At 38.0% G+C, this 24,753-nt stretch overlaps 3 protein-coding genes across 3 annotated transcripts; 1 reads left to right on the plus strand and 2 right to left on the minus strand.

Annotated features, from left to right (window-relative positions):
- Positions 1–1,520: 1,520 nt before the first annotated feature.
- LOC119083943 lies at positions 1,521–3,190 on the minus strand. Its single transcript, XM_037193758.1, has 2 exons — positions 2,550–3,190; positions 1,521–2,409 (listed from the first exon to the last, which is right to left on the minus strand). The coding sequence occupies exons 1-2, from the start codon at positions 3,134–3,136 to the stop codon at positions 1,521–1,523; spliced, it is 1,476 nt and encodes a 491-aa protein (XP_037049653.1). The 5' UTR covers positions 3,137–3,190.
- Positions 3,191–5,346: 2,156 nt separating this feature from the next.
- Positions 5,347–6,256, plus strand: LOC119083895 (DNA-binding protein SMUBP-2). The gene is made up of 3 exons (XM_037193705.1): positions 5,347–5,471; positions 5,540–5,776; positions 5,843–6,256. The coding sequence occupies exons 1-3, from the start codon at positions 5,468–5,470 to the stop codon at positions 6,166–6,168; spliced, it is 567 nt and encodes a 188-aa protein (XP_037049600.1). The 5' UTR covers positions 5,347–5,467; the 3' UTR covers positions 6,169–6,256.
- A 3,610-nt stretch (positions 6,257–9,866) lies between these two features.
- Positions 9,867–16,782, minus strand: LOC119083887 (magnesium-transporting ATPase, P-type 1-like). The gene is made up of 2 exons (XM_037193696.1): positions 16,529–16,782; positions 9,867–12,737 (listed from the first exon to the last, which is right to left on the minus strand). Exons 1-2 carry the CDS (start codon positions 16,548–16,550, stop codon positions 9,937–9,939), a joined length of 2,823 nt encoding a protein of 940 aa, XP_037049591.1. The 5' UTR covers positions 16,551–16,782; the 3' UTR covers positions 9,867–9,936.
- Positions 16,783–24,753: the final 7,971 nt, after the last annotated feature.

A 24,753-nucleotide genomic window follows, 5' to 3' on the forward strand; every position in this document is an offset into this window, starting at 1 on the left:
TCAAAAACACTCAAAAGAGTAAAAGTGACGCAAGTCCCTGTGCATACTTCCAAAACAACTGATATCGCTGGAGGTGACGCATTCTGCGCTTGTACGCAAAAACTGTAACAGCATATTCTTGCCTATTTTAAAAAATTTCTTAAAAGTACTTTCCTCAACATCTGCCACTTATGACGCAAAATTTTTTTGGTAAAATTTTGTTTCTAGAATTTCTTTGGTCAAATTTTTGCTGTTATAGTTTTTGCGTACAAGCGCAGAATGCGTCACCTCCAGCGATATCAGTTGTTTTGGAAGTATGCACAGGGACTTGCGTCACTTTTACTCTTTTGAGTGTTTTTGACTGATATCAGTTCTTTTGGAAGAATTAGTAGATTGAAAAAATTTAAAAAATTTGAAAAATTTAAAAATTTTTGAAAAATTTGAAAAATCTAAAAAAATTTGATAGCGTATAGCGATTTCATATAAACAAACCTCTCATGGGAGGTGAGTTTGTTTATATGAAATCGCTAAGTCCTCCGGTTTGTATGAACAGACCATACCTGGTTTGTACATTCATTAGACGATTTAGACGATGCTGCGACATTTGAAATTCCCGCTGAAAACTGTTTCAAGCAGTCATTTCAAAGGAATTGAACAGACCCGCGTGGTGAATTTCATATTAAAAGTTTGGTCCACATGACAGTCCTTTGTTGAAAAACCGAACGCTATTCATACCATTCTATTCACAATGAAGTTAGCTGATTGCCTATATTATTCTACTGACATTATGTCACCAAAATATTTTTTTTTTTGAAAATTTTGAATGTTGTTGTGATGATGCTCAGAATAATATTTATGTTTTTCGGAGATTCAGTGTTCGTATGAAATAAATATGTGCATTATTGGTAGCATCGGATTAATTATATACTGAAATAGCGAAGTAAAGATCGATCTTACTTTTAATGAGAAACTCTTTCAACCTGTGTTTCTGCAGCGATAAATTGTTTGAAAATGTAGAACTACGATGCTGAAATTTGTTCAAACGTTTTTCTTTTAATAATGAGAGCAAATAGAATCGTGCTATTGAATCAGACGAAACATAGAATTTCGAAAATCTGTGGAGTCTAGCAGTTCACGTTCAATGCAACTTTAACTTGTTATAAAAACCAGATGTCATTCGAATCGTCATTTACAGTTTTTCAAGCAAATGTGAACTGGGGAATTTATAAATCTGTTTACAATTGCGAATTAAAAATATCTAGAAATCATTGTTGAGCCGATATATTTTATTATTGTTTTTTTTTTTTTACTAGTAAAGTCTGGTCAATTCATAGTATCTGTTGTGATTGACCCAAAAGATTAAAGTAAGAGAGTGGCAACAAATAGAGTGGCACTTTCTGTAGCTTTTTTTTGCAAGGGTTAGGCTGGAATCTCGAGCTAGACTTCAGAAACAACACAAACTCCTTTTTGTTAAAAAATTCGATTTTATTCCATTTCAAAAGTTTGTATCCGATTATGGAATTTAAATAATCTGTTTACAATCACGAGTTAAAAATATCTGAATATTTCCCAATTTTTTTTGTCTTTCGTTTGTGTATTATTGCGAGTTCCTGGATGTGATTATGACCCATCGGCAAAACATTGATCTTACCTGACAAATACCGGTTAATGTCATAGCAAAACGATGTAATAGCCTCGTACACACATAACTCCTTCATTTTTAGCGTCATTTCCAAATCGTGGTCTGGACAACCCATAGTATCTGTTGCGATTGACTCAACGTTTGTGATCAGTTTCTTTTTTAGTGATGTCTCGAAGCAGATATGCGGAATTGCACAGTTTAAGCGACGAAACACTTTGGTGCAATTCTCAATGAAACTGGTCTCTATCATTGGCAAGACATTTTTACAATTCTGGCAGTGAATGGGCTTTATCAGTTTTCGGTAAATCGAACCAGAAATTCGAGATAAGGATCCGATCTCGAAGTAACTTTCGAGCTCATTTTCGGGCTGAGGATCGAACACTATCAGATCGTCAAAGTTCGCCATGTGTGATGCAACTTTGCTTTCAACCAAAGTTATGTTATCGTTATGTCGCGGCTCAAAAACAATCATTTCCTCCATGTCATTGTCGCAATATTCATGATCAGATGAATAATTCTCGATTGGGTCAAACGCAATAATTTCGTCGACATTGCTTGCAACAGCTGACGGTTCTTTGTTGCAGCTGACAACGAAGTCATGAATATTTTGCAGTATCGAAACGGATTGGTCTTGCTCACAATTCGAATGTAATGAATTCGTACCGGTGATGTTGTTAATAACCATGGTTGCGTAGTTTGTGCGATATTCTCGCGGTGTAGGTTTGTTCGCCTGATTACATGTCTTCACACATCCGAAAAAATTTTCAAGTCCGTCCTGGCTCGTATCTCTGCAAAGATTTTATTTCCCTTAGCTTGCCTCGGATTTATGCACAATAGATCGGCGATTTAAATGTAATTTAGGGTAAAAAAAACTCAAATCAACCGTCAATAAAATACCAAATTACGATAAGATCAAATACAAAAATACCTTATTGAAACTTGAGGAACATCCAATTGTAAGCAGGATGTTGAAAATTCCACATAGCCTCTGAGAGTGGATTCGAGTTTCTTCAAAACCGATGATCTGTTATTGACTTTTCCATCCGTCTTGTCAATAAAATACATTTTTGGCAAGACTGTTAGTGCATGATTCCAGAATGAAAAATGTATGGAATTCATTTTCACAGCACTTTTCAACGTATCACCTTCTTGCTTTTCGGAACCATTCATGCTGTCGAATATGTCATTCATAAGAAACAACAGCTGTGCTGTACCAGCAAAATCCTGTGGCAACTTATTTTCTTCAATAAAATCGAGCATAACGGAGCCGCACGCGTTGCTGAAAATTTGCGTTGCTAACGACACTTTCATTTTTAATTTCACTGGTGCTAAGTGCTCGTCAGTCAATTTCACTAGTTTCCGCATGCTGGTTTGGGTCTCCGAATCCTTTCGATACATTTTATAAATATGATCCCACGAAGCAATCTGTTTAGAGCCGACAGATTCTGTATCGTTCTTGCACCAGCGCTGTTCTACATAATGAACCAGATCCTTAGTCTCGAGGTTGTTTCTCATTGTTTTTATCAAGTGAGACGGATCGTAGCAGTGAATTATTCGACGACCGTTTACCGTATACACCAACAACCGCCCATCATTTCTTGGTGGACGGTTAGGATTGGACAACAAATTAACTGCGTTCGCGTTCGTGCCGACTTGATCGCACACAGACAGTAATGGGTTCAGACCTTTATAATTAAAAGAAGGACTTTAGTTGTCTTATCACTTTCACACGACAATGCTCTTACCTATGTTAATCGTGGCCCCGATCATGAGTTTAATTAGTTCAACTAATTCAAACGCAAACAGACCGTTTGTGTAGAAGTAACCCACCGACTGTTTAAATTGTATTTTGATGCCTCTGACCATGAAAGTCAGAGCGTGTGTTGCAAATTTAGGTATTCTTGAATTGGTCAGTTGAACAAAACCCTCGATGATGTCTTGAGTAGAGCAGTAGTCTAAGTGCTCTTGTAAAGACACTTCATCCCACATTATCGTACAGTACTTGTCTGCTTCTGGCCATTCATCTACCACATTTTTCACAGCTTTGAGCACTTTGAAATCGACTCCGGTTGTGAATATCATATTTGCACTGTGCCGTCCCAAAGTTTTTTTAGTTGGTAAGACGAACCCGGATCCCAAAAATCTGTAGAGTTTCGGTCCTTGTTTATATATGGCGAGGCACATGCTTTTTTGTTTTGCAGTATATCGCCTGCCGTGCTTCGGTCTACCCCGGTTGGTTATTTGCATTTTGATGAATTCCAACTGCATTTCGTTCAAGGCGGTGCTTAAGTAGCCGATGACTTTCTTATCGTTGACTTTGTTTTCCTTGAGCTTGAACTGCAAGGACGACACTCTCTTCTTCAATTCTTTGATCTGACGAAGCAGTCTGCTCTCCTGTAATAAAAATCCTACCATGTACATCAGCTCCCAATAAAAAAAGCGAAACACAGAACTCATGTTATTAAGACAACGAACAGAATGCACCCATTGTAGATCTTTGAGCTTTACTTATTTTGAATTTTGTAGAATTCATGCAATTAATTTAGACGCACAACGCAAACATAAAGAACAAAAACATGTATTTAAAAAAGACAGCACAAGACATGACGACACAGTTGATGCTGCAGCAGCCAACAAATAGACAAACCGTGATTCTCCACTGCTGATAGGACCTTTCGCCATAGTCCCGCCATAGCTCATTGGTACTCGACACTTCACGGTCGTTCATGGAATCCACATTAATCCATTCATCTTCAGATTCCTCCTTGTCGATCTTTGACTAAAATGTGTGTTAAAAATGAGAACGTTTTCAAAACGGTGTTAAAGAAATGTTTACGTTTGGTAAAGATATCGAATCAGTTATTTGGCGATGTCGTTGTTGATGATGTTTCACTGGTGGCATTGGACTGGATGATTTTAGTGAATCGGAATTTGCAGTGTTCTTAAATTAAAAGTTTTTTAAAAGTTAGACACGAAGCATTTCACTTCAATTTGTTTACTTACTCCATCGGTCAAACGCTTGGCTGGTTGTTTTGGTTTAGATGGTTTTAATGTTTCGGCCGAGTTCTTAAATTAAAAGTTTTTAAAAAGTTAGACACGAAACTTTTCACTGCAATTTGTTTACTAACAACTGTTCTTTTGGGCAAAGGTGTTGCTGGTTGATTCGATGATTCGGCGTTTGAACAATGCTTAAAATTGAAAGATTTAAAAAAATAAATAAATTTGGCTCAAATCAATTTACTGATGTTTGTCAACTTACAACAATTTCATCCGGTAACGGTAAAAAACGACTCGGTACTGAGTTGGGCACAAGCACGCTTTTATCTTTCCCATTCGGTGCAAAATCGCTTTCATCGAAATGTTTTTTACAGACTTTATGATAAGAACGGGCCAGTTTATTTTCATTCAACAAATCCTTTAAATTATCACTTTTTATGGCTGTAATCCATTTCTCTGCCATAGATTTGTTGGATGGAAAGCTATGTAAACCATTCTTTGAAACAGTTTTACATCCACGTACACAGCACTGAAACACCATATTTTGAGTATATTTTTGTGAATTAAAAAGTTAAATCATGCAAGTAGGCAAACTATTATAAAACACGGTTGCCATTCAAAATTATGTATTTTCAAAACAAAACGAGCGCAGATAAATGACAGTTCGAAAAACGCAGCTTACTTCATACTGCTTAGAAATTTAAAACTAAATGAACGAAACCACAACAATGGACTGTATCCCCCGTGGGTTATGTGCACGACAACAACAATATTCTGTCAAAACATAGCGAATGTCGAATAAATAGCGGAGGAAGTTTGCTGTGCCCAATTTTGATCATTCAATCAATCATGTGTAAGTGAATGTCTTTTGACGCAATGTTTGCTTAGCCAACAATCAAAATTTCTCCAATTCGTCGTTAGCTAACGTAAATTCTACCGGGACAAAAAAGAAGAAAAAGAAACCAACACAAGCAAAACAACCCACACAGCCCCCAACACAACTCGACTCAAACCCAAACAATGATCCATCCACAAATCAACTGTTCGAATCCATTCCCAATGAACACGGTCCGGACAAGCTGATATTGAACACCAATCACACCTTGGAAATGCTCGAACAAATACCTAGCAATGTTGTCCAAGAGAAATTGGACGATGGTAAGCGGATCATGATTGTCGCCCTTTCAGTTTACGGTTCTCAATATTTCGTTCGTATTCGTTCAGTTTTAGCTGCCGTCAAGCAGCTCGATTCAACCTGTGATTACACTCGGTGTAAAGCCAAAACGGCACTGATGTTCCAAGACTGTGCACTGTGCAAGCAGAGGTTCTGTTTCAAGCACGGACTGCCAGAAGTTCACGGTTGCGGTGATGCCGTGAAGCGACAGGAGCGCGAACAGTTTCTGCATCCGACACCGTTGAAAACGATTCGACAGGAGGCCGAGTTGAAAAAGGCTAGAGATCGAATGGAACAGAAACTGAAGGATATGAGTTTGTCTAGGAAAGCGAAGCCGGCGACGTCTGGTGATAGTAGAAAAACGAAGAAGAAATGATGAAAATGGGAAACGATCTCGGTAATTTTATTGCAGTTTTGCGGTTTTTCCATCTTTGTGTTAATAAACCGTAAAGAAAATCGCGAAATTTCTCTTTTATTTATGCAAAATGTAAGACTCTAGTGACGCTAGTCCTCTAGACAAAAATGTTTTGGGGAAATTCTGTAGAAACTGGCATTATCGTTAAATGTTAAAGTCGGAGGCACTTGTGTCATAAAAAAGGATACTAATAAACGACCGATAAATTAATTCAAAACTACCGATAAAAAATAATAAATGACCGATAAATACGGTACCGATAGAAAATAATAAATTATCGATAGACAAATTCACAAGTACCGATAAAAATATTCAAAACTACCGATAACTTTTTACCGATAAAAAGTGATAAAATACCGATAAATTAATAATTTTACGACTATTCATCGGTCAAATTCCATTTTCTATCGGTAGTTCATTATTTTCTATCGGTAGTTCATTGTTTTCTGTCGGTAGTTCATCACTGGGGCCTTTCTGTTGATTTTTCTTCGATTTCAAATGGAAATTTTTAACTGGGGCCTTTCTGTCGAGCTTTCTGTTAATTTTTCTTCGATTTAGAATCAAATTTCTTCTACTGAGGCCTTTCTTTAATTTTTTCGATTTCTAATCGAAATGTTTCCACTCAGGGCCTTTCTGTTAATTTTTTCCCGATTTCAAATCAGAATTTTCCAATTGAGGCCTTTCTGTTAATTTTTTTTGATTTCCAATCGAAATGTTTCCACTCAGGGCCTTTCTGTTAATTTTTTCGATTTCGAATGGAAATTTTTTTACTGATGGCCTTTCTGTTAATTTTTTTCGATTTCCAATGGAAATTTTTCTACTGAGGGGCTTTCTGTTAGTTTTTTTCGATTTCCAATCAAAATTTTCCAACTGAGTCCTTTCTGTTAATTTTTTTCGATTTCCTATCAAAATTTTTCTACTCAGGCCTTTCTGTTAATTTTTTTTCGATTTCCAATCAGTAGGATTTCCAATATGTTCGCTAAAATGGGCTGCATTTGTTTGAACACTAAATGGTTGAAATTTAAAGAAGCCCTCCCGGGACTTCGCCCAACTGAGGCAAAAGGGCCTTCGGGAATCGCCCTAACGCCCAGTATGGCCAGTTCGGGCCTGGACGGGGAGCCTCACGACATTTATAAATTGGTTTTTGTTATGTTTTCATTTCTCTATTATTACTTCCGTTATTTTTTTCTATTTTGTTTTTTATATTTTTCGTATTGTCTAAAAAATCTTGAGCACTAAAAATTTATGTTTGACCAATCGATAACAACAATTGACCATTAACATTAAGTATTATAAACTGCCGATAGAAAAAATTAAAGTTACCGATAGAAAATGATGAACTACCGATACAAAATAATGAACTACCGATAAAAAATAATTAATGATCGATAGAAAGTATTAAACTACCGACAGAAAATTATGAATTACCGATGGAAAGTAATAAACTACCGATAGAAAATGATAAATGATCGATAAAACGACCAGTTTATCGGTACTTTAGTACTTTTTATCGGTAAAAAGTTATCGGTAGTTTTGAATATTTTTATCGGAACTTGGGAATTTCGCTATCGGTAATTTATTATTTTTTATCGGTAGCGAGTTTATCGGTCATTTATTATTTTTTATCGGTAGTTTTGAATTAATTTATCGGTAGAATATAATATCCCATAAAAAAACAGGTCCGCTCGCGAAAAAGTCGATTTTCGAAGCACCGGAATTCTTGCACAGATTTTCGTTTCCAATCCAATGCGCTAACTGAAAGCATATATGAAAAAATGAACATGTCGTATATGTCTCTCGTTCATATATGCTAAAAGTCTCTAACAACGTGAAGCGATCGGATTGACACAAGCACCTGGACTACTTTTATTAAAATTATTCGTGTAATGGCATCGAAGAATGAAATTACAAGCATTTTTCCTTCGTAATTAACACACTACATGGATCTTATTACAATAATGCTTTGATTTGACATTTGTCCATTCGTTTCACGACAATGCTATAGACTGGTTATGATGAAAGAGAAAGAGATATTTTGACAAGTACCCCAAGTTATAATAAACTGGTCTTCGGTCCTCTCGCTCTCAACATATGTACCACGTTAAAAGAGAAGCAAATACTTTGACAAGTACCCCAAGCCAAGTTTTAATAACTAGTCTTCGGTTTTCTCGCTCTGATCATAACAGACTATTCAATCCTGTTACTTTGGCTTTCGAATTAAAATTTCACGTTTACCTCAAGTCATTCATCAGTATCTTTTGATTGCGCTCTCCATTGAACTATTTTCAAATGATTGCAGATTTGCATCGAACCAATACGTAAAATATTCATCGAAAATCGATGATTTTTCAACTAGAAGCTTTCTTGGATTCAAGTTACAATCAATATCGCTAAAACAAGTTTCTATTCTGCTTCAGATTGTCCTGAATATTCGACGACATGAGTGTTGAAAACTTTCTTAAACAAACGGCGACTAGTCGTCGTTTTTTAGGAATTCGCCGTTTCTTCACGAAGTTGTCCATTCTTTTCGCAGTTTCTTCACATTTCCACTTTTTGTAAAAGCAATACTCCTTTTACAAAATGTTAGGAAACGTAGATGTCCTGAAGAAACGTGGTTGTCACCACTTTCATCCGAATCCACCGTAACTTTTTACGGCTTAAAAAAAGTTAAATTTTCGAATCTAATAGGATTTTGTACATATCCGAATATATGCGGATTGGAGGAATGTTGGTGAACAGATAACGTGTCCAATTCAAGTTTCCAGCAATCCATTCTTTTCTACTCGTAAAATGCTTCTTCCATGAGGAAATTCAGTACGCTTTCTCTCATTTCTTCTTCTTCTTCTTCTTCTTCTTGCATGCGTTGCTGGTTGGACTGGTTGGAACTCTCAAAAATTAAGATTATCAGTTCTCTCCGCTTAGAAAAGCTGTATAAGTCCACGTTGACTCTTCAGTTCGTCTTTGGACATCCATAGTCTTCCAATCCGTTCAAGTGTCTTTTTTTGTGGTACTCGTAAAGTTATGATTTTGTTGTGGATAGCAACCAGAGCCAGAGAAACTGTACGAACGAAGCGATTCGTGCACAAATCTCGAGTGCTTGTTGCCATCAACAGTATTCGATTGTGTTTGACTACTTTACTCGATCTTCCCACGATGTCAATTTCCCTACTTTCTGCGATGGAACGTCGACCATCATCAGCAGTAATATGGTTCGATCTCGAACGGTAGTTTCTACTCGGTAATAGTTTATTTCTGAGCCCAGAAACCCCAAAAACCACAAGTTAAAAGCTAGCGATGTTGAAGATTCAACAATATGTAAAGATGATGTCACACGGAGTGAAATTATTGCAGCATCGGGCATAATTAGAAAAACGTATATTAAAGACACCGCAAAAATCAGAAGAAAAGCGGACTAGACGGTTTTCCATAGAAATTGGGGTCCTCTAAAATTTCCAAAAGGTTTCTATCGAAAAAATGTCAAAGACTTGAGAAAAACCAAAAAGATTGAGATTAAGTCTTTTCAACTCCTTTCAGCAGCTCTGTCGATCATACTGTAACTCAAAGAATCAGACTGGTACTGGTGTTGAAACTATCACGAATCAAAGACCTGTGTTGCGTAGTTTAGTTCAGCTCTGATGGACAAGAAGGTTAGACAAGACTTTTCCATTGTTAAAAGCAAAAATTTTATTTAGTCTAAGGGAATACAAAACACACGGACCTTATACGTCGTTAGAACCATTCGTTGAAAAGTCGCTTATAAATAACTTTTGCCAGCTGAGCTGCAATTGCGTAGGACAGCAAAGCTCCTGCAACATACGGATACACCATCGATTCCAATACCACCATTTGCAGCCAATTCCGGAACAGCGGTATGAACGGAATGACTATACCAATGGTCATGATTATAACCGTCATCAGTATAACCGGCAATGAGGCAGTGGATTGAATAAACGGAATCTTCGGCGTTCTGATCATATGGACGATCAGTGTTTGCGTCAACAGTCCAACAGTAAACCATGTGGTTTGGAAGAGCGTTACATCATTGTCCGGTGTCTGTATACCGAAGTAGTAGTACATGTACAGAAATGTGGTGATGTCGAAGACGGATGACCAGGGACCGATCCACACCATGAACCGTAGAACCGATTTCATTGACCAGCGATGGGGAACGATCAGAAATTCCGGATCCATGTGGTCCCATGGGATGGATATTTGCGAAATGTCGTACAGTAGATTCTGGACGACCACATGGATCGGAAGCATCGGAAGGAATGGCAGCCAACTGGAGGCGACTAGCATGGAGAAAACGTTACCAAAGTTCGATGAAACGGCCATCACAATGTACTTGAGAGTGTTGCCATAGGTTGAACGGCCAAAAATCACTCCGTCGACCACAACACCCAGATCTTTCTCCAGAAGTATAATGTCGGCCGATTCTTTCGCAATGTCTGTCCCGCTATCAACTGAAATTCCAACGTCAGCCTCAACGAGTGCTGTGGAATCGTTGATGCCATCACCGAGAAAACCGACGATGTGTCCGTTTCGTCGAAGTGCACGAACAATGTCGGCCTTTTGCATCGGAGTCAGTTTCGAAAATATTGTGCTGCGTTCCGCCAGATCGGATAATTCGGCATCATTGAGCCCGTCAAGGTCGCTGGATGTTACCACTTGCTGAACGGGCAGTCGAATTTCTTCGCAAATCTTCTGGCAAACAACCGAAGAATCGCCGGTCAACACTTTCACGTTGACATTGTTGATCATCAAGTCTCTGATTGCCTGTGCAGCCGATTCCTTCGGAGGATCGAGGAAAGCCAAAAATCCCACAAACGTTAGATCGTTTTCACAGGATACATCGAAGCTTCCCGGAAATTTGTCGAATTTCTTGTAAGCCACGGCAAGTATCCGAAGTCCTTCTCGGCTTTGATCCTCTGCAAATTCTTTCAATCGATTGTGGAGGTCTGACGTTAAATCGGTAATGGCATAGTCATTAGGAATGAAGAAGTCTTCGTTCAAATTGTCGGTAGAGATTCGCGTACAGCAGCTTAACATCTCATCGACGGCTCCTTTACAAATTAAAATGTTTTTGCTGTCATCTCCCTTCTCTTTCAAAATGACCGAAGTCTTTCTGCGCTCAAAGTCGAACGGAATTTCGTCAATCTTTTCGAATCGGCCGGTAACATTCTCATCGGCCGGGATATCCACCGACAAACTAACGACAGATTTTTGGAAATAAAATGAGTCGTAGAACAGTAGCACAGCCGTGTCCATGGGACTGCTGTTGACAGCCTGGAAATATGAATTCAAATACGCCATGTGCAACGGAAGATCTGATTCCATTCCCAACGGGTTCACGTGCTTTGTGAGTGTGACCACACTTTTCGTCAACGTTCCTGTTTTGTCCGTACACAGCACATCCATTCCACCGAGATTAACCACAGCGTCCAAGCTCTTAACGATGCATTTCCGTTTAGCCAGCTGATACGCTCCTTTAGCTAGCGTTGTGTTCACAATCATTGGCAACATTTCGGGCGTCAATCCCACTGCCACTGACAGTGAAAACAGTAACGCGTCGGTCCAGCCACTGTGAAGTAAACCTTGTAATAGGAAAACGGGTGGAACAAGACAGGCCATCGTTAGAAAGAAGATCCAAGAGATCCGACGAACACCAAGCTGGAAGGCATTCTGAGGTCGACGCGTTGCAATATCATCAGCCATCATTCCGAAATATGTGCGCGGTCCGGTAGCATAAACAATCGCTGTTGCCACACCGGAAATAACCGATGTGCCCATGTAACACATATCGGGTCGATCTAGGTCGGCTTTCATTTCCAGTCGATCTATGTCGCTGCTTTCCAGACCGGTCTGTATTCCGAAGATATTTTTCACCATGTCCTTGAAGCCTGTTCTACGTGTTTTCTTCCGTCGCTGATGCACCAATTGTTCAGGACTTCTGTCGATTAGAATCTCAGTGTGGGGTTTCGATTCGTCACTACTGCTTCGGTCAATCGCTTCTCTTGAGACAGTGTACTTTTCCACGGGAATAGCTTCTCCCGTCAACGATGCCTGCGATATGTACAAGTCTTTCGACGAATGAATGATCAGATCTGCCGGTATTAGATTTCCCGGCTCTAATTTCACCCAATCACTGGGCACAAGCAATGCAGTGTCAATTTCCATTTCTTCAACACTACCCGTACCGTCCCGACAACGCATTACTTTTACTTTCTTCGACACCATCGACAAAAGACTTTGAGCCGCTCGCAACGATTTCCATTCCTGATGGAATCGGATCACTGACGACAGGGTGACCATCACCAACATGATTGCCATTGTGTCAAAATCTTCAATGATTCCTGATGCTGTGGCTAGTATTGCCAACAGGATGTTGAAAGGGTGTACAAGCGCCGTGTACAGCACTTTGTACCATGGCGTTTTCTTGCCCGTTTCGATTTCATTGTAACCGTAGGTGACCAGATGCTCTTTGGCTTGAGTCTCGCTCAGGGGGCTCAGGGGGAAATTGGCATGTTGTGCTGAAAAGACGGAAAATTGCCGTTAATTCCGTACGATCTCATGCAAAATATCAAACAAGTCTGGGCAGGAAACACACGAATAGTTTTTATGTCGATTGGATCGACAATCACGCTGAGTTTTCCATTGTTTTACCTGTGGTGAATATCGGATTACACTGGAAAACGCAGCGTAGTTGTCGATCTCAGTCACTCACAACCATAGAGTTATACTCGAGAGGTGGCATGGTGGCGCTGTCGATCAAAGGAAACCACAAAAATATATGGGAAACCAGACATGTTGAAATAATGACAGCGCCACCTTGAAATCTCTCGAGTTTAACTCTATGCTCAAAACTGTTCGTGTGTTTTCACGTTTAGTCTTGTGTCGGTAGTTTGAAAAATATTGATAGCACACCCTAGCAACTGTCCGTGCGCCATAGAAAACATATTGTAAGATGCTGTTTGGATTGCAATTCAAACATTTTACATTTCAATAATTAATGTAGTCTAGATAAACGATAAGCTTGTGTGTGTGTGTGTGGATGTGTTCGACGTGCTTTCTTGCTTATCAGTTACAAGAATCGCAGTCGTTGATAATTTTAATTAAAATTTCTTGTGTAATATACGCTAGACGGTCGCTCATAAAAATAATTTTAATCGGTTTATTGGGGCTCCGAAAATGAACACAACAACGCTGATAAACGAGAAATAAATTAGCTCCCCAATAGCGGTCGCTAATCCGCGTCTGTAATTAAGAATCAAGAACGCAAACCAGACACTGTCAATTTTAAATTGCCGAAACCGGCAAAAGACGATACGTTTGTCATTGTTTAGGCTGTGGTGAACATCGGATTTGCTACAGAAGATGCAAATCGTCGGTTTCAGCCATTCAAAATTGACAGTGTGTTTTCGACGTAAGATGAATCAACAGTAACATTTCCATCTTTTTTCAGGAAAGTACTTTTCCCGTGATGATTCACATCATGGTGAATTTTGCGACCGAAAGTTTTTTTTTTATAAATATAAAGTCATCAGAAGTGGTGAGTTTTCGACCTGTGTGACCTCCTCAAAGTTTACAGCCTTGGGGACAATCTATACATTCTGCAAAGTGAGCAAAGTATATAAACACTGAAGGTAATGCAGGTGAATCAGGTGAATTACCTTCAGTGTTTATATACTTTGATTGATAATGAGTGTGAAGAAACGACATGTTTCTTCATACTCACGCACAAAATGATAATGAGTGGCTGTACCCACCAATGCTGTAGAATTAAGGAGAAACACACCACTTCTGATAACACACCACTCCCCAAAGTATAGGTTTGTTCCAAGGTCATTTTGAAATGTCAAATTTCATCCACAGAAGGCAACTTAACCTCAACTTTCAGGTTGACGAAAATTTTAACGAAAAAATTTCAAAGAAATTGGTTGACGTTTAGGTTATGTTCATCTCTGTGGATGAAATCGTCGGCGTTCGTATTGTCAAAGTTCGGGTTTACAGTTATTTGGAACAAGCCTATATAGCCTTGGATTTTACTTATAAAAAATTGACCACATCATCACGGCGACGACAATCGTCACGGTAGGTGAATTTTTTGTTTGAAAAACTACCATCGAGTGTTTTGTGCATATAACTGGGGTATTAGTCTGGGTTCTTATGTCGAAAAAATCGTTCTGCTCAGTTCAGAACTTTCCGAACCAAATTTGTTTCTTGGGTGTTTTGAACCCGTAAATAACGGTAAAAACCGGTTTTAGTGAAAAACTTAAAAGTGAACTATCTCCGTCACAACTGAATATTTTTCGATTGTTGGGCCAGAATCTCAAAGGTAGGCTCAATACCTATAACCGGTTGAACAACTTTTTCTTGGAAAATGGAAAATTCACTGAGTTATCCTAGGTTCTCTGAAAAGTTTACCGGAAAAACCGCTAATTTTGAACTGAATTTCTAAATCAAATTTGACGTTAAGGCTCGCGTTGGAAAGGTACTTTCAGATCTAGGCGAAATAGCTTGCAAGTATTAGTTTAGTGGAACGTGTGATATATCGCTAGGAAGCACCATCTTTTCCCACAGACATTTTTGCTAAATAAAATGAGAAATTTACTGAACTTTTTGAATGCTATTTATCACTTTAACCGAATAAATTACAAGGGCGAGGTGCCGTTGAATGTTTTCCCACAATATGACCATTCTTGAAGGTCATCTAAGTACTCCCAAGTGCTCCCAACGCTAGAACTCAAGGATTATGTGAGCATCCATCAGGTTTTTTGGACTCTATTTTGTATTCATGGAAAGGTGCGGTTAGTTCCTAAAATTTGATCACTCCTCAGAAATATCAGCTGCAAAAATCTTCCACATAACAATGATAATGACGTATAGTGAAGATGAGAGTGAGGATGAGGTTGATGAATTTTATGTCTACGTTAGATTTCTGTGTAGTGAATTCAGAAACAACAACAGAATATCAAAATATGACTTCTGCTGAAGCTATTGATGTAACATTAGTACACAGTTTAAATGATTTACCACCGAAATTTAGCGAACTTATTATCGCTGATCGGATTGGTCCGGCAACAACTAATGCACGGGATCGATCGACACACCAAAATTTGACTGATATTTTCACAGCGGAAATGGAAAAGTGTTTTGATGAAAACTCTGATATTTGGTTGGCAATAATCTTATCACAACGAATTCTCGTCAGAGAAATTGTAAATTGCAACAATTCAAGAAGGATGCTAGGTCAAACTTAACCTTTAGAATTGAATTCTACACATTCTAACAAAAGATTCGTGATTTGTGGTATTTCATATGAAGTTCAATAGAGACCGATGGAGGTATTCAAAAACCTTATACAAATCTTACCGCAAATCAAGGTCCAAGAGAATCGTTATTCGCGGTATAATTTATTTTACATGCTAATGCATCGTAAAGTGCACTTTACGTCACTGCTTGTGACAGGGAAAATGCACTTACCGTCCATAAACATGTAAAATGTGTTACGTCACTGCTTGTAAATGTAAAGATCATGTTCGGAAACGTGATAATCACATTTGATTTGATTTCTAAAACTTTAATTTGATTTCGATGTTTGATCCTCTACTGGGGGAGCTATTTCACTATTTTTTGCTGAAGGACCCTGACTTTCAGTCAAGGGAATCACAGAAACTGAAAATCCTAAGCGAAGTGTTTAGCTGACCTGAGTGGTATTGTTTTACTTAAAAGCGGCGCAGAGCAGCCATCAGATTTTCTCTAATAACAAATGTAATGAGCCGAACAACAAATTTTAACAAGAATATCGCTCGCTGCGCTCGCGTATTTTGTGACGTTTACAAAGATTCACAAAAAAGTCTGTAGGTAGAGCGTACCCATCACCCAAACGTAGAAATCGTAGTAGGCGCGGATGTACTGCTCATTGTAAAAAAAACTAAAACTGGAAATGATTTTTTCGCACACCATATGTTTGGGGCTTGCGCCCCATTCCATTTGGAGGTCTGGTTACGGCCCTAAGTAAAGAAGATGCCCGCGCATAGCTTCTATCAGTGAATTAAGCTCGAAACGGGAACTTTCGTAAAATTCAAACATTTTGAGATCTTCTTAGCACATTTTTGTTGAGCGACATAGTAGGACATAGTAGACGGGCAAATAACATGTTTCTGGTATTTTACTAAAATTTGGTTTTTACACTGACGACAACAGTCACTATAACCACTAATTCAAACCGACAATATTTTCCACACCTTGCTCACATGAATGTTTATTAATTTTTACGGACGAGACACAATATCTCCGCGAACACTAGATCTAGACTTACCAGTACGATTGTTCGTATTCATCGCGATTCAATCAAAAGCACCGTAACTTCATTAATAAAGAACATTAAACTGTCGACTAGAAATTCACATTAAAACAAATGCGCTGAAGCTTATACGATGTTTTGGGTTACTTATATGCATTTACCGTTGGGACACTATACAGCAAGTAGTTTTCATAATTCGTCACTACTCTTTATACTCGCGCTTTTATGGCGGTACTTGAACTTCTCCATTGTATAGCCGTGTGTCTACGAGTGTTGTATTTTGCTGTCGATTAGTTCCTTAGCGTTATCTATTGCCAATTGAAAAATGATTACGAAGAATGTAATTTCTTAATTGCTAAAATCAAGGTTGTTTCTGTTCTGCAAGTGAATTTGTATTATGGAAAACAATGGATTTCCCCGAACACACATGCAGTACGAATGTTTCGGCAGTAAGTATTTGTCACTAAATAATACTGATTCGTCACACGGCGCGTGTGTGTAGTGACTGATTCTTATTCTAGAAATGGTTCTCGCTAAAATGTTATTCATAATTTAATGGTTGGTTATCTACGCCCAACGGAACCAGATTATTTACATAGCAACGACGCTGAAACTGGAGATAGAGGCTTGGGATCTCATTCAATTTTCAACGAGGAGATCACAGATCACTTTCAAATCAAGTCGAATCTTTCAGCGATTTTAGGGGCAGCTATCTCAAACATTTTAGTACGTTCTGCTGTGATTTCCGAGCAAAGTTTTAGTACAATTTTAGTTTCCGAAGAAAAATCAGAGAGTTGATAACAGAAGACATCCCGCCTCTCCGTTATGATCTATCTGGAAAAAATGGTCATTGAAGGAACCTCCTAATACTTAGTTTCCTCTTACCAACAAAGTACTCCGTGTGAGAGACAAAATTCAACTTTTTCAATTTTTTCTTTGTTTACTTGACAGTTCGCTCTCTCACGGCTCTCTCACGGAGTACTTTTTGTTGAGTGGAATGGACACTTAATGAGATCTTGCAGTTTGAATAGACGTGTTTGTATAAATCTACTACATTTTGTCATAAAATTACTTGTGTCGCCATCGCTCTGTTTTTTGTGAGCTAACTTCACTACTATGATAGGTGACATTTCTACCGTGTGATTATCGTCCAGAACGCGATAATATCGCGCAGAAGACAAAAATATGCAGTTCTGGGCAATATTATCGTTCAGAGGTGATATTAGATCGATAAAGCGATAATTATCATCCAAAACGCGATAATATCACCCGATGGGCGATATTATTACACACAATATTCTGGACGATATTATCATCTTCTGATGGGCGAAATTATCATTTTTGAGTTCAGCTAGAGTCAATTTTCCTTTCACAAAAACTTATAACTAAATATTAGTAGTACTATTCGGCCAGAGCGATATTATCGGACACCCTTGGCGATAATATAACCCAGAAGATGATATCATCTCTTTCTGGGCGATAATGATTGCAATTTCGATCGATAATATCATCTCTGAGCGAGCGACAATATCGTTCAGAAGTGCATATTGTCGTCTTCTGGGCGATATCGACCGGGATAATAATCAAGGATATTTACCAAAGTGAAGTTTTTAGCACTCACCAGAAATTAGAGCGCAAAGAATCGAGTACTGAAAATAATTGTGGCGCTTCCAACGGCCAATGGTGATTTCTTATGTGTGACGACAAGAAGCTTGAAGCAAAAGAAACACCGTTCGAGATACGACTTCCTTACACGGTGAGATACTGTTTTAGGTTTTTTTTTTCGTTTATGAGTTATTTGGGGTGCTGAAGCAAAATTGATAGAGACTCTTCCTTCTTGTTAACATCGACGAAAGAAGTTGACAATTATTTGAGAAATCCTGTTACTGTTCGTTAGATGTTTCCGGTGACACACTTATGTGCTTACCTCGTGCCCGTCGAATTGTGTTTTCTCTATAGAATCAATTCTTTAACTTGCTAGAACTTTCTTTACTTTCCAAGACTCGCTTCGATCTCTAGCGCTGGTCTAGTTTTTTGTTTTCGTATTTTACCACTCACTAGTGTACACTCAGTCCCAAATGGTTTAACGAAGCAACGTGAGAAGGTCGTGCAGCGTTAAATCACACCATACACGTAATAAAGGTGACCTCACAGTCAGACAAAACGGAATGAAAACGGATGAGTGTGAGGCCACCTTAAGGAAGCGTTCATTTTTTCGGTAGCTCGTCCACTTAAAATTTAAATTCTAAAGCGCACTTACAGCGTCAATTAGGCATCTTGATGACTAAGTATTTCGTCGAATTAAATTTCAAGATTTTGCAATTGTCTCGTACTGTCAATACTGAAATTCGCCATCAACTTACAGAACAGACTTATTTATCGTCTCACCAATAAAAGGTTCGATAATGTAATCTATCTGGTTGTCGATCTTTGTAAACACATTGTATCGTAGCATTGTTCTATAATCATAAATTTGCTATTACATTGCATGAACTTTATTGCTCTTTGCTAGTATAATACACTGCGACGCATACCGACATAATAGAATTTTGTGTAGATACGAAGAAAGTTCAACAAAAAAATTTTTGAACCATACCACTTATCAGTGTTGACTTTTACGTTGATATACGTGTTACGAAATCGAAATAAAAACGATTTCTGCAATTTCCGATTCAAGTTTCTGAGTGTGCACTTGTTGTCTGTTCCTAGTCATTTAAAAGAGTTCAGACATCCCACTCGCCTTTAAATTCCAACACTGAGACCGAGGGGTAACTCACTTCTAGATTAAATGGATTAAATGGATTTAATGGATTAAATGGAATAAAAATTGGATTAAATGGATTATATAGGAAAAAAGTTCATTTTACCAAATACTGTAAAAGTCTTAAAAATTGTTGATTTTGATCGAGCCACGTACTACAACTCATACTACAATGTTAAAAAGCGAAAAAATCCACTTTTAGGAGTTTTTGGTGTAAAGTGGATTAAATGGATTAAATAAATTTAATACCATTTTTCACAAAAAATTTTTTCCTATACCTCACGAGTACTTAAACGAGCTGGGGATCGTGCAAATCTATTTTTCGCAATTACTTTACAAATTTTTCAGGTCGGTAGCCTAATTATTTCGGTAAAACTAAATTTTTTTTTTTGATTAAATGGATTAAATGGATTTAATGGATTAAATGGAAGTGCGTCACCCCTCGACTGAGACGCAAAATCTTTGTGTCTGGTGAAACTTTTACGGTTTCGGTCCTTACGATGTATGTTTGGTCGGTGGAGGCTTGGTGTCTATCATTTCTGTTAAATATAAAAATATTGATCCCAATAAAAATCTCTTCGAGAAAAGTGTGACGCAGTCTTTGAAGTACAATTTCTAAAATGAATGATATCGCTAGAGTTGACGCTTTCAGCTTCGTTACGCAAAAATTAAATTTTACACCCAATTTTAGTTCAAAAAACCAAAAAAAATTTGACTGGAAACAACCAAAATTTTACCAAAAAAATCTGCGTCGCATGTGGCAGATAAATTGCTGGTCTGTTGCTGAACATTTGCCACTTTGCGACGCAGATTTTTTTGGTAAAATTTTGGTTGTTTCCAGTCAAATTTTTTTTGGTAAAAATTATTTGGCAGATGATGAGAAAACCTAAGCCAGCTTGTTTGAACTAAAATTGGGTGTAAAATTTAATTTTTGCGTAACGAAGCTGAAAGCGTCAACTCTAGCGATATCATTCATTTTAGAAATTGTACTTCAAAGACTGCGTCACACTTTTCTCGAAGAGATTTTTATTGAGATATCAGTCGTTTTAGAAGTTTTAGAACACTGCTTTTTATAACAGTTTATAACAGAAATTCGGAAATTTGGCGAAATTTGAAAATTTGAGGAAATTCGAAAATGTGACGAAATTCGAAAATTTGACGAAAATCGAAAATTTGACGAAAATCGAAAATTTGACGAAAATCGAAAATTTGACGAAAATCGACAATTTGTCGAAAATCGACAATTTGACGAAAATCGAAAATTTGACGAAATTAGAAAATTTGACGAAAATCGAAAATTTGACGAAATTCGATTTGACGAAATTCGAAAATTTGACGAAATTCGAAAATTTGACGAAAATCGATTTGACGAAATTCCAAAATTTGACGAAATTCGAAAATTTGTCGAAAATCGATAATTTGACGAAGAAAGTAATTCTCTATCTGACACCATTCAAGAAATATCTCCAAAACCCCAAGTGACCCACCCATTTCCAACTTTCGACATTTTTCACATATGCCCCTCTGTTCTACTCGTAAAACTCTGAGACTTTGCCGAAGAAAGTAACTCTCTATCTGCCACCATTCAAGAAATATCTCCAAAACCCCAATTGACCCATTAATTTCCAATTTTTGACATTTTTCACATATGCCCCTTTGTTCTACTCGTAAAACTCTGAGACTTTGCCGAAGAAAGTAATTCTCTATCTCTCATAACCCAAAAAAATATTAGTCCTTTCATCCTACGCTCGAGTAGCTCAAAATTTGGTCACTCTAATCACTCTAGCTCAAACGAATCTGCCCCGATTTTTTTAATTTCGAATCGTGTTACGAATACCTTTCATTTGATGGGTCGCACGCCTCTGTAGGTTTCAATACAGCTCAGCTACAGCCGAAAACGCGTTCCCGACCCTCGAAAACCACACTCAGAAACCACTTCGAGGCCAATAAAACAAAATTCTGGTTTTTCCTGGGGTAATGGCGTATCACATTTTCATTTTTATGCCCACCCTGAGACTCCTGCAAAATTTCATGGAGGATAGATAGATAGATAGATAGATAGATAGATAGATAGATAGATAGATAGATAGATAGTCGTTTTGCTCGTATTTGAAGCGAGAATATGATAGAATATGTTTTGTGGTGATATAAACCAAAGGGTAGAAACTGAAATGTTCGGCTATATATAGTTGCCGCGTCTCAAAAAAATTTCTTCGTTCTTTTTTTGGAAGTTAGACTGCGTCAAGTCCTCCGCTATCGCTCCTGACATGATGAATCAAGACATCGCTCATCTGAACCATAACGACACAAGATAGACATATTTCACACATATGTTGTTGTGTTAAATCGTCTTTGTTAGCATTAGCATTTAGTAATGAAAAGAACGATCTAAAATTGTATTTTCATTTTGTTTATGATTCGCCAGATGTACACACATGTAATAGTTATTTTTTACCGAGTGGAACATTAGTTATTTACGTATTTGTATCACTTCGTTCGGGCTACAACTCGCGAAATTGCCTAAAATATACCGTCCACAACAGATACGTAAACTTTTCATGCTGAGGGCCTAATTTACAAGAAAAATTCCGTAATTTATGCCCAGGGCAGGAAAATCATTTTACAAGCTTGCAGGTTGTGTTTTGCACTAAAAACACAACATGCACGCATGGAAAACGTTGGGTTCAATGGTTAGGTTCACCTCTGGAAGAAATAGGAAATATCAACTCTAGCGAAATTGCGGTACTTGCTTCGCTCTCACCGCAAACAACGCTTTTGTTGGAACAATGGAAGGCCGTGTCAAACTTATTAAGTTAGTATTTCATTCGCGCATTATTTCCTTCATTTTTTTTGACAAAAAAATTGGAGTTAGGAGGCATTGATCAATATGTGACACGAAGTTTCTAATTTTCTAATTTTTTTTTTTCAATGTCGACGTCGTCGTCACACTCGAAATTCTTTCATGTACGTTTTGAGGGCACTAGGACAAATTTTGTAGCGTTGCAAATTTTGGAAAATGATGGGAACGGTGATTGCTTGTTCATGTCAATTTTGCAATTTCTGAAGCACAATGGCGAAATGTACGAACCGATGACAAGTGTGACCGAATTGCGACACATAATCGTCAACTATATATCGCATTCATCGAACTGGAATCGATTTGTCGATACGATTCAGTTTAATTTGGAACGCCAACTTCCGATTCTTGGAAAGGAAAACTACACCGAGGCCTTGACAAGCAAAGCTTATCGCAATTATATGACAGAACGATTTCAGTACGGTACGTTTGCTGAATTACAAGCCGCATCGGAGATATTCGATTTTGTTTACGTTGTATTCCGCAAAGAAGAACGTCGGTCGAAAGATGGAACGTATCAGACATGGTATAATTGTTACAGTAGCGACGATCACACGTTCAAATAGAAAATGTTTCTATTCTTTTCTGGAATGCCGTCGTCTGGACACTTTCAATTTATGCAGCCAATTTTGCCGACAAACAATTTTGTAGTTCCTCAGGGCAGCTACAAGACAAGTAACGAATATTGCTCTTCGGACAATTCGTACAGCGTCATATCAGTGAAGCAAAGTCACCACCACCGGCGAATGCGTTTCGAAAATTTGTGAGTGCAATGTGAGATTAGCGTGTGAATTGGATATGTTCAAAACAAAATTGCCGGAGTAAAATCACACTTCATTCACAAGAATCAACGTTTTACTGTTTCGACTTTTAATTTTTGTACATTTCCCGCATCTCAAAAGTTTCCCCGTTTCCCGTTCGGATTTCTTGAGATTTGATCAATGAATCACACATCTTCAGAAGCCGTTTAACTTTGCTTGCGTTATCACTGCAGTCGTAAGCCAAATCACCGCATCGCATTAAGCTTTTTTTTTGTATTCCAGTGAAATCTTTCACTTTTCCAATGAAATCCAAAAAAGATAAAAGCTTTCGAAAGCTATCTAAAGCACACACACAGTATGCAAACAGTGTTTTGGCTTTTAACATGGCAGATCAGCTGCAAACGGAATTACTTCACACAAAATTCAAATTCTGAAGCGCACTTACGGCGTGAATAGTTTAAGTGCTTAATTCGTTCATTATACTAGTAAAAGCATGCATCCTCAAGTCTAGTATGATTCGGACTATTAGTAAAATCTGCAATAGTACGTTACGGACCTACGAGGTACGTTTTATGGGAAAATGCACTTACTGTCCACAAACATGTAAAATGTGTTAAGTCATTGCTTGTAAATGCTTGTTTAGGCACGTGTGATTACTACACTCGCCTTCGGCTCTTTCCGCAAACCTCACACTTGCCTAAACAAATATTTACAAACAGTGACGCAACATACTATTACTGTGTATGCTAAGAGTGTATTGGTGTGACTTTCCCATCTCTATGCACGGGGGAGTACTTTTCGCAGGGCATGCACCAATACACTCTCAGCTATTACAGTAAAATATCGTTCATGATAGGTTTCTTCCATCGTACGGTAAAAACGAATTTTGACAGGCCGAAAACAACCGACCGTCATCCACAGAAGCAAACAAAACCGCAACTTAAACAAATTTGTTCGTTAAAACTTCAAATTGAGGTTGTGTTGGCTTCTCTGTGGATGACGATTGACATTTTGAACGGCCTAGGAAAAAACCTGTACCACAATACACACTCGATGTGTACTTTCGCTTGGGCTCCACGCGTGCCACGTACATATCTTGTGTGTGTTGGGTATCATGAGATATACTATTACAGGCTAAGGTCCGGTAAGCACTTTCTCACAGTCAGAAACAGTGATGTAAAGTGCACTTTATCGCGCGCTGGCATGTAAAGACAATTTTATATTCACTTTATCAAACAAACATGTTGCGACGACAAGTTCTCTGTCACATAAGAAATGGTTTCAATTTCGTGTTCCAGATATCGCTTGTACCCATACTGACTGTAATTGATTCTTCAACATTTCGCCACGTTCAATGACTTTTTCCGAAATAAATTTCCATTTGGGTCAAGTCACTGTTGAACATTAATTTTCTGTCGCATTCATTAATCTCTAGATGAATTAAAGATACGATTTTCAACCGAGTACGAATTTTAATGAAATCATGGCTTGACAAATACCATACTTCTTGCTTGCATTCGAAAACATTTTGTTTATGAGATTAATCAGATTCCGTTTGTCATATCTACCGATTGCATTTTCACAAAAATAAACTCGAGTAATTTCGTCGTATTTTGGTCGGCGGATATTTTTATGAATGTAGCCAGGAAGACTGGAAGTTTTTAAAATTGGCAAACATTTCTTCATCATCACGTCTCCTCACGTCATATACAAATATTACCTTCGACCTCCGATACTTGATTTACAATGTTCTATAGAATGTGATGATGAAAGAGAAGAAGATATTTTGACAAGTACAACAAGGCAAGTTAAAATTGATAAAAGAGTTCAATTGGGGTGAAATTAACACATTACAACGTCA

The sequence above is a fragment of the Bradysia coprophila genome, unplaced genomic scaffold, assembly GCF_014529535.1.
Source record: "Bradysia coprophila strain Holo2 unplaced genomic scaffold, BU_Bcop_v1 contig_70, whole genome shotgun sequence".
Lineage (NCBI taxonomy): Eukaryota > Metazoa > Arthropoda > Insecta > Diptera > Sciaridae > Bradysia > Bradysia coprophila.

Excerpts from the sequence above, each read along its gene's own strand:
- LOC119083943 (XM_037193758.1), bottom strand. The coding sequence starts at position 3,136 with ATGAGAAACAACCTCGAGACTAAGGATCTGGTTCATTATGTAGAACAG. Across the intron at positions 2,410-2,549 it reads GTTCCTCAAGTTTCAATAAG|AGATACGAGCCAGGACGGAC; the intron begins GTATTTTTGTAT and ends AAATCTTTGCAG.
- LOC119083895 (XM_037193705.1), top strand. Across the intron at positions 5,777-5,842 it reads CCAAGAGAAATTGGACGATG|TTTTAGCTGCCGTCAAGCAG; the intron begins GTAAGCGGATCA and ends GTATTCGTTCAG.
- LOC119083887 (XM_037193696.1), bottom strand. The coding sequence starts at position 16,550 with ATGAATACGAACAATCGTACTG. Across the intron at positions 12,738-16,528 it reads GAATACGAACAATCGTACTG|CACAACATGCCAATTTCCCC; the intron begins GTAAGTCTAGAT and ends CCGTCTTTTCAG.